Below are 10,465 nucleotides of genomic sequence, written 5' to 3' on the forward strand. Positions count from 1 at the left end.
CTCGGGGAACTTGGCGCTGCGCTGCCAACGGCGCGGAAAAGCGGGTGGCAACCTCCTGTGAGAGGGCGGTTGTGAAACTTAAAAGCCTTAAAAAGGGAGGGAGGGAAGAGGAAGAACACTCCTCAATGCGTAAGCTTTTTCAGGGCTCGATACAATTGATTTTATTTTAATATAATGTAAGAAATGTTGCACCCAGTCCCGTTCAGGGAAAGCGAAAGCGCAGGTGCTGAAGTCCAGGCCCAGGCGGTTCCCGTCGGCAGCCCTGCGCGCTGCCAGCCGCTCCTCGGAAGCCTCAAGTTCCACCTTAACGTTCACGAGTGCAGTTGTGCGTGTGCAGCCATGTGCAAATGCACTTGATACATGAAGCGACTCAGTGTGCCTGGCACGTCGTTTTGTCATTTGCCCAGTTAAATAAGTGGTCGGCGGAGTTCAAAATTGTATGAGCAAAGTAAGCTCACAAAGCTTCAATTAAGGAAAGGAGGGGGGAAATGATTTACGCATCTAAGAGATGTTTTTCCACAGCCATATAAGACTCTCTCAGACTAAAGTTTTCAGTACTTTTTTTGTGACCTTTTTTTTTCGGGGAGGCGGGAGGGAGGATTGGTTGGGTTTTTTTGGTCAGCTAGGGAGCTACTTCTAAGTAGTGCAATGCTGTGTTTTATAGAAGTAACACCTGGTAATAAAGCCGTTAACTAAAGAATTATTATAATGAAGTAGAAGGACTGCAAAAAAAACCCCACTCACATGACAAACTGAAGTTCAAAAACATTAGGGACCTGGATACTCCGTGGTGATGACAGTAGCTATCTAGCAAGTTATTTCTGTCTTGCTACCTTCTAAAAAAGAAGCTGAGGGTAGACCTTATCGCTCTCTACAACTACCTGAAAGGATGTTGTAGAGAGGCGGGTGTTGGTCTCTGCTCCCAAGTAACAAGCGGTAGGACAAGAGGAAATGGCCTCAAGTTGCGCCAGGGTATGTTTACATTGGATATTAGGAAAAATTTCTTCACTGAAGGGGTTATCAAGCACTGGAACAGGCTGCCCAGGGAAGTGGTTGAATTCAACCTGAAATGGTTGGACTCTATGATCTTAAAAGTCCCTTCCAACCTAAATGATTCTATGATTCTATTACTGTATAACTTAACAGTGGATTGTGCAATGTAGCTGTATAGACTCTGGTTCCTAGGCAGATGGTTGCTATCTTGAACTTTAAACCTTTTCCCTTTCATTGCTGCTGTAATTCATAAATCATTCTAGTCCCACACCTGATAATGTAAGACTTATTGTCAGTGTTTGTTGGTGCAGATAAGCAGGATGCATGTCCGAGTGAAAACTATCTGAGTAAAAGGATATTGGAACAGGTCTTTATTTTGTGTCATCCTGCTTCTAGTGGCTTTTGTGGCAATTTTAGCGTCTTGGATACTACTTTTTCTTTGTCAAAACAGTGAAAATGTTGAGCCACAGGATCTGAGTTTCCTCAATTATTTGCAGCTTTCATATTTTTTTCTTAGTAATTTTAAGCAGTTCTCCCTATCAACCAAGCAGCAATACAAAATATATAATATATGCAAATATATTGGCCAGTTCTTCCATTTCCCTCAATAGTTTTTCAAAGGCTGGGTAGATTAAATAGAACTTTATATTATTCTTCAAAAGCTGACAGATTGAAGTAGTGCTACAGTAGTGCATTACTGTAATCTCAACTTTTTGCACACCAAAAAGTGCTTTTTCCTTCCACAACTTCTGTTCTACTGAGTGAACTTATATGTACTTGTTGCCAGATTTTATTTTTCTTTTATATGTAGGTACAGTTTTTATGATTACTGTATTAATTTGTATGAAAAACAGTGGAATTTATATAGTGAGAAATAGAGTATAAGCCACTCTTTATTTGTGTTCTAGGATTGTAAATGATACAACTACTATGAAGATACCCTTAAATAATCACAGAAAGTTTGAGGTTGGAAGCGACCTCTGGAGGTCATCTGCTCCAACCTCCCTGTTCAAGCAGGGCCACCTAGAACAGGTTGCCCAGGACTCCATCCAGATGTTATTTTAATATTTTTTGTTTAAAAGCTGTGAAATCATCTGTCCTATACCTCCACAGTTATTTTTCTCAAGAAATCGAGAGATACTAAAATGATTCTCTGATTTTTATTTTATTTTTTTTTTCTTAACGTGAGGGTATGATCTTTTAGGATTTATGGAATTAGAGTCAGCTCTTGGAAGCTGTTGATAAGCCTAGGTAAAGTCTATGGCTAAAGTAAGGCTCTGTCCCAAGGAGTTAATTAATTGGGAAAATGGTAAGATATGCAGGTGGCTACAATGAAGTGATAATTGGTGGGACAGAAGGCAGCAGGAGAAGAATGACCTAATTAGAGAGATGGCCCAGGAAGATTAACCCAGCTGTAGCATTCTGAATATATAAGAAGTCACTTGGGTGTTTGTTTTTGTCAGAGGATGAGGAAGTTGCTGGTGCAGGGTGAGAAGTGTAGGAATCAAACAGGAAGACTGAATGTTTTGTGAGAAGATATGGCCCTCTAGTTCCTGAGAGGGAGTGGGAGACAGGACCATCAGCTAGCATATCAGGAGAAAAATGTCATGATGTTACTGGTTGCTTTCCTAATCAGGGGAAAAGATGGTGATGATTTTGCTTGTTGATGTGCTTAAACATTTAGTGTTGTTCATGAGATGCTGCTTGTACAGTACTTTAGCTAGCACTAGGGATTGAGTTCTGTATACCAGAACTGAAGCTGATATATATGTTATATTTTTGCTGATTGGGAAGGGGAAAATAGGTGGTTGGCCTAGGTTTATATGTGTTAACTTGCCTTGAGTCCATGTACAGTATTCGTGAACCAGACAGTTTTGATTGCAATCTTTTTATTTCCTTTTAAGGGAGACTTCTTCTTCTATGTTTTGATATTCATGGTGAATAAGTTGGTTTACTTGCTAATACTGCTGTCAAGCGATCTTGTTCTGCATGTAGCTTTTTGGCCTTTAGGTGTTTTGGAAGTGTCTTTTTCCAGAGGAGACAAGTAATAGAAAACCATCTGTATGTGGAGTCTTGCTGGCTTTAGAGAGCCAAAAGGGACAAAGGGAATATGAAGCATGTATTTAGTTTAGAATAGAATGCAAACCATTGCAAGCCTAGAAAGAAAGGGCTTTTCTTTAAGTATGCAAATTGGTTTCAGACTTCACTTCACAGTAATATTAGCCTTTAGGTCAGATGTAAATTGTTTTCCTAAACATCAAGCTTGTCCAAATGTAAAAGTAATGTGATGTGACCTCTCCCTGAAAGTAAGATCAGCAGGGGGTCTCACTGTCACTGGATATAAATTGAACTCCTCATATGAGAGTTCTTGGGTTGTTTCGCTGGGTTTTTTTTTTGCTTTGTTTTACTGTAGTTATCCAAGAGCAGGCATAGTAATATGACACTGGTTTAAGTAAACCTACTATTAGTGGGGGAGGAAAGAATAACTAGCAAGTTCTATCAGTTAAGAGCTGGAGCAAAGAGGAACAGTAGTGTAGCGGTTTGCATAATGTTATAAGTGAGATCATGAAATCAGTGGTTTGGACGACAGAACATAGATTATAATCATCTCAGCGTGGTGGTTTTATCTGTGACAGCATGTGCTATATTAATGAATGGCCAAAAAGGTTTCTGAAAACATTTATTCAACAGTACAGTGATTATCAGGTAAGGCAAATATTATCATACTGTAATAATATTACTGCTGAGGGGAAATCTAGCATACTGAATATATCCGTATTTACCATCTTGACCAATTGTAATGCTAATTTTAGAAAGTCCTGTTGTAGGTTTCACATTGTGAGGCAATACTCCATTTCAAAAAAGTGTTTATCTTTAAAAAAAAAAAAAGTCTTGCCCTATTGACATCTTTGCTCTATGGCTTAAGAATTTGTGAAAGTCTTGTATGTTCAACACTTGTGGCTATTTAGTCAGAGATTTACAATAATGTCCTTGGGTTTTCAGGTTAATCTACTAATTGACAATGAAGCGGAGAAAGATTACCTTTATGATGTGCTGCGGATGTACCACCAGTAAGATTTAGCTTTATATATACTTGTGTAGAATTTTGCTAGTCTTAAATGTAAAGAGTGAGTATTCAAGATTTTAAGTGGTCTTTCTATATGCTACTAGAAAAGTAGTTGAAGTAATAGTTTTTATTCAGTTTAATGAAGTCTTACACTTTTACAGCGTAGCCTGCAGACAAGGAAGGAGCATGTCTGTAATCACCCATAAAGTTATTTGGTGTTATGACTTGGCAGTTTTGTAAAAGAACTTGGTGGATTCCTGTTTGGAGGGGGGAGCGCTTGGATGATAAAACTGTTCTTAGGAAAAGGAAGAGAGCATTAATCAAGTCCATTAATATTTCCAAGTAACATTTATTTGCAATGGAGGTTTTCATTGAGTTTGCTTTTCAAAGATTTTTGCTAACTATTCACATAAAAATTTATTTGCAACTGTTATTTGAAAGCTGAAAAAAATCAGTCTGGGAATCTGTCATGTTTAACAGCTCTGACTTATTACAACATAATGGGAAAAAAAATGGTAAGGTGATAGGCCTATTACCAATCCTTTTGCTGAACTGATTTAAACCACAGTTGCTTAGGACCTATATCACTGCAAATGAGATCAGCGTCTGATCCATTGTTTTTCAAAGAAGATGAGAATGTATTTTCCACTCATCATAGACAAGTGGCTCTGCTAGACATTGTTTCCATTCATACCTTAATAGCATCTCAGCTGAGTGAAATGTAGACGTTTCCACCTGATGTTTGCACTGAGCTATAGTTATGGGTGTATTCAGCTGCATATCTGATTCAGTTTCACTCAGGTCTGTCTAATTGCTTCTCCATTCATAAAACCTGTTGTTTGGAAAGCTGGTTGATTCGGTAGCTCTTAATTATTTAAAATCTTCTTGCAGTTACAAAATTAACAATGCACATAGTAACTTCCCTTCAATTTCCAAAATTGCAATGACTTGAGCAAAATTTCTAATATCTCTATGAACATATGTTGATGATGTGTGACTTCCTTGGAATACACTATGAAATATTCCAGAGCAAAAATACATGCAGTTGCTGTTGGAGTTAACATTTAATGTCTGCTTCACTGTGAACAATATTTCCAAAAGCATTTTTTGACCTCTAATCCCATGTAATATGCATTCCTGATCTGTATTTTCAGGGCATATGCCTCAGAAATATTGTATGCCAGCAGATGTACATTATAAGGGAGGGAACAGCAAATAATATAGACTAAGTTTAACTGGATGTTGTGTAGTTTCCACTGAACCTTGGGGAGCTGTTTGTCTACTCTTGCAGCTGGGCAATGAAGTACATTTTCTGAACCTATAACTATCTCAGTGCTGACAATATCAAGGAGACTATTTTGTATAGCTCTTATGAAACAGTTGTTCACAGCAGTTCAGTTTCTGTAGTTTTTGTTTATTGGTTGATGGCCCTTCAATTTTGATTTGAAAAAAATTTTAAAACTTAGAACAAGTCTTTGCTCTAGCTACTGAGCATTGTGATTTTTTTTGTTTCCTGGATCAAATCAGTTTGTCAATCTCCTAAGTTTAGGAGAGGAGTTTGTAGCCTACATTCGCTTAGAAGGATTGCTAACTAGTAAGGAAACAAAAAATCTAGTAGGCAGTTCCATAAATCTTTTGGAGACTCTGAAATTAAATATGTCATCTATAAAAGTGATGTGCATGACCTTAAAAGCTAAAGACAATATATAGGAGATTTCATTTATTTTGAAGGAGGTAGCTGTTATTCCTTTGCTTAGGGAAAGCTTGCTTTCACAGAGGCTATTTTGCTTTGATTAAACCAATATCTGCATAAATAACTCTTTTAGTAGGTTGAAGGGAAGTGCAAACACTGAAGCTACATGTACAGCAAGTCATTAAATTATGCTTTTTATTGGTGTGTTGATTACCCGTGCTTCTTTTCTCACTGTGTTTTTGTAGATCTATGAATCTCCCAGTGCTTGTGGGGGACTTAAAACTCGTGATTAATGAACCAAGCAGATTGCCTCTGTTTGATGCTATCCGCCCACTTATCCCGTTAAAACACCAGGTGGAATATGATCAGCTTACGCCAAAAAGATCACGGTAAGAGAATGCAGAACAATGTAGCTAACTTAAATACAAGCAGGAAATACTGAATTTTCAGACAAATTCCAAGTAAAATACCAGTCACCTGTGTAGAGCTGGGCATATTTTATTTTTTTTTACTTTTGCTATATTTGCTAGAAGTACAGTTTTTAGCTACCTGAAATTGTTTGCCAAGTTGTTTAATCTAGTAAAGGCAGTGTAAGGGAGTCAAAACCAATGCTTTCCAATTGAAACAATCTTTTCTTATTTTTCCTGCATTTAGTAATAAAAAAATTCTTACAGCTCAAACCCTCTAGAAGCAGACGGCTTCAATGGTTGCAGATGTCTTTTCTTATAAAAAAATATTTGATGGCTTTAACTAACACACATCCATCCAAACTTCTATCAGCTTGCTTTTTTTCATGCCTAAGTGTTATAGAGAAAAATAATGTGTAACTTTCATATGAAACATTATTGCCACAAAGTGTTATGCAGCTGAATAGTTGAGTATCTTCCATTTTTTGCAGAAAGCTGAAAGAGGTGAGATTGGATCGTTTGCATCCTGAAGGACTTGGAATAAGTGTGAGAGGTGGAGTGGAATTTAGCTGTGGCCTCTTCATCTCCCAGTTAGTTAAAGGAGGACAGGCAGACAATGTTGGACTTCAGGTAATAAAATAATATTCATGACTGCTGTGCTGCAAATAGTCTTTTGCTACAATGTTAGGGAAGCAGGCAGTAAGAGTTGTTCTTTAATATTTAGAATTAGCTATTGCTCTTTGTCACTTGTAATAAAAGTCAAAATATGTAAGTAAATGCCATAGTAAATACAATTATATCCGTGGTGACTCAGTCAAAGTTGTTCTTTTCTTTTCACCAATTTTAGTGATAGGTAAACTTCTTCCTTGTATTTGGGATATGATAATTTTTGAAGACAAAAGGGCTTTCTGGGGTGCTTATACTTCATGAGTAGCAACACTTAAATCTAAGCAGATAGAAGGAAAGATCTCTAACTAGACTGTGGAAGAGTGTTTTAAGTTGCCAAATTCTGATTGTGTGTAGAGCAGGGCATATAAATACTAAAAAATGTTAATTCCAACTTGTACAGATATAACTTGTGTATTGAAGTGCTTATTTGAACTTCATGTATAAATTGGGGGGGGGGGTTGGTTTATGCAATAAAATTACATAAAAGAAATAACCTATTTTTAACCATTTCTAGTATGCGTTGTACTGCACAGAATTACACTTTCAGTGATTAAATTTTAGATACATGAACTGTAACACAGTTAGCAAAAATAATTATAGAAACGCATTTTTTCTGAATCAGTACTTACGCAATTTGCATTACTCAAGTTTTGGGTCTTTGGTTTTATTGAATGTGTCATTTCTTACTTTTATATAAGTGAAGAGAGAAGTGAGCAATTGCTATGGCAAATATCTTCATCTTTCTATGCTTTCGAAGTTGATAAGGTGTATTACAGGCCTGTGTTTCTGAGTAGAAAGGCTCATATGCCTGGCTAATTTCAGTTTGTTGACTGTGAATAGTTGCTGGAAGTATTGATGTTTAAGGATTGTATTTAATACTAGTCCAAAATGTATTAGACTGACATAGTTCATTAGTTTAATTAAACACTGTAATGTGATTTGTAGATATGCTTCGGTGTAACCCCATGACTCTCTTAAATTAGAAAGAAAAAAAAAGAAAGCTCTGTTGACAAGGCAGTCAAAGTTATGTTTCCGTGTTTGTATAATTCGTGCTGAGAGCTTTCTAAAATTTAAATAAATGTTCCTGTCTGCACACATGCACATGCCCTTTTGTTTGTGCATTCATATATCCCATTCACTAATTCAGAATCGCCATTGAATTAGTCCCATCTTCTGGCAGCCTGCTCTGGGCAGGCATGTCACCTGGGTGCTTTTACAAGCTCCTTCTTAGAACAAAACTACAAATTCAGGGAGTACACCACCACCAATTCTGTATTTAGTTAGAATTAAGAGGATTAAAAAAACCCTGTGCTGGATCTGTTGGTAGCCTACTTTTAAACATGGAATTTGCCAGTGGGTAACTCCAGAAAAGGGCGTTGATGTACCTTCCCAGAGCTTGCTCTACAAAAGCTTGTGTACCTCGTGTACTACGTTACACAGTGAGAATGGGAAGTGTAGACAAAAGACTTGTTCCTAGATTGTGATCAGCTCAGTAGAGAGATTCCAGCTGCTTCCTCCACTGCTAGAAAACCAAGAAAAAGACAAAGACCAGTCACCTATAAGGCTTTTGAAAACATCTCTTGGAAAATACTGGGAGGCATTAACACTGCTGAACTTAATAGCCCCTGTCTTAAACTGTCATGCTAGTACATTCATCTTAATTCTGTGTTGCCACTCTGCTTCCCTGCATTTTTCAGACTAGTATCTTTATCAATGATCTGGATGAGGGGACTGAGTAAGTTTGCGGAGGACACCAAGTTGGGCAGCAGTGTTGACCTGCTTGGGGGTGGGAAAGCTCTACAGAGGGATCTGGACTGACTGGATAGATGGGCTGAAGCCAATGGTATGAGGTTCGACGAGGCCAAGTGCCAGGTCCTGCACTTGGGTCGCAACAACCCCATGCAGGGCTACGGGCTTGGGGAAGAGTGGCTGGAAAGCTGCTTGGCAGAAAAGGACCTGGGGGTGTTGGTTGACAGCTGGCTGAATATGACAGGTGGCCAAGAACGCCAACAGCATCCTGGCTTGTATTGGAAACAGTGTGGCCAGCAGGACTAGGGCAGTGAGCATCCCTTTGTACTTGGCACTGGTGGGGCCACACCTCAAATACCGTGTTCTGTTTTGGGCCCCTCGTTAGAAGAAAAACATGGAGGTGCTGGAGTATGTCCAGAGGAGGGCGACAAAGGTCATGAGGGGTCTACAGCACAAGTCTTATGAGGAGCAGCTGAGGGAACTGGGGTTGTTCAGCCTGGAGAAAAGGAGGCTCAGGTGAGACCTTATTGCTCTCTACAACTACCTGAAAGGAGGTTGTGGCGAGGCAGGGGTTGGTCTCTTCTCCCAAGTAAAAAGTGATAGGGCAAGAGGTAATGGCCTCAAGTTGTGCCAGGGAAGGTTTGGATTGGATATCAGGAAAAGTTTCTTCACCAAAGGGGCTGTCCAGCATTGAACAGGCTGCCCAGGGGAGTGGTTGAGTCACCTTCCCTGGAGGTACTTAAAAGACACATAGAGGTGTCACTTAGGGGCATGGTTTAGTGGTGGACTCGGCAGTGCTAGGTTAGTGGTTGGACTCAATGATCTTAAAGGTCCTTTCCAACCTAAATGATTCTATGAGACAATCGATAGATAAAGAGTTATGCTCAGTTGTTGTGCTACTGTAAGCATGTCAACTTTCATTTTTTTCGTAGTATGCAAAAAGGCATTACTGGCTTTCTGTAACTGAGGTGATTGTACTACACATTGGTGGCAGTGAATGGGATTATAAAGGATCTTTGGGCTGGGTTGTACAAATGTTACTGCGACTCAGAATTTGTTCAGAGTTTGGCAGACAAAGTAGGGACAATAAGGGGGAAATATGCTTGAGACTGACTATGAATTTGTGAGAGTTACATGTGTTAATATGAACAGATGGTGCTTTGCAGCTCAGGTAACTGTCTGACTTCTGTTTTCTGATATGTGGTGTTAAAGCTCAGCCTAAAGTGCCTTCATAATAGGTGGGCACTAGGCACTTTCTGAACCCCACTGAATAACAAGGGCTGACAGGCAACCCATTGTTCTAAATTGCTGTCTCACAGTAAAGCCAACTGCTTCTGAAATTTCACCCACCTGCTTTATTTAATGAAACCTCTACACATTTTCTATCACAAAAATGCTGTCTCGGAAAGGTATAATGATCTTCTATTATACCATCAGTTTTACATTCTGCTGCCTTTTTAAAAAATTCAAATTAATTTTTCATGCTTTCTTCTTGAAGTAGTTTCCAAGTTACATTAAAATGCATGAATAATCATGAAGGCTCACGGAGACATTTGTGGTTTTGACCCTTTTTTAACTACAGTTTCTCTAAAAGGCAAGCGTTTTGTCCTTTCATGAAGAAATGTACTTCTTCATCCCCCCCCGCTTTCTCATACTTATGTCTGTGGGGATTCTGCTGAATACAAAGACATGGAGATTGGTATGAATGATGAAAACGGGCAAAGTATACAAAATGAGAAATCTGAAACACTGACATTATTATGTAAAAACGCTTCAATTTCCTGGAAGCACTAAATATGATATTTCTCATGTTAAAAGTTACAAATAATAGGCATTTTATTTGGGAAAAGTTAGGTTTGCAGCTTTTCTTTTGAAAGCCTGTCATCT

At 38.6% G+C, this 10,465-nt stretch overlaps 1 protein-coding gene across 1 annotated transcript in view; it reads left to right on the forward strand.

Moving 5' to 3' along the window:
* The window catches only part of USH1C (Usher syndrome 1C (autosomal recessive, severe)), a 54,431-nt gene that overhangs the window by 3,998 nt on the left and 39,968 nt on the right, over nucleotides 1-10,465 (forward strand). The window contains exons 3-6 of the mRNA XM_009892046.1: nucleotides 197-325; nucleotides 3,997-4,064; nucleotides 5,999-6,142; nucleotides 6,652-6,790. Of these exons, the coding sequence (XP_009890348.1) occupies nucleotides 197-325; nucleotides 3,997-4,064; nucleotides 5,999-6,142; nucleotides 6,652-6,790 (480 nt within the window). The remainder of the gene's footprint in view (nucleotides 1-196; nucleotides 326-3,996; nucleotides 4,065-5,998; nucleotides 6,143-6,651; nucleotides 6,791-10,465) is intronic.

This window comes from Charadrius vociferus, unplaced genomic scaffold, assembly GCF_000708025.1.
Source record: "Charadrius vociferus isolate BGI_N301 unplaced genomic scaffold, ASM70802v2 scaffold179, whole genome shotgun sequence".
NCBI classification, from domain to species: domain Eukaryota; kingdom Metazoa; phylum Chordata; class Aves; order Charadriiformes; family Charadriidae; genus Charadrius; species Charadrius vociferus.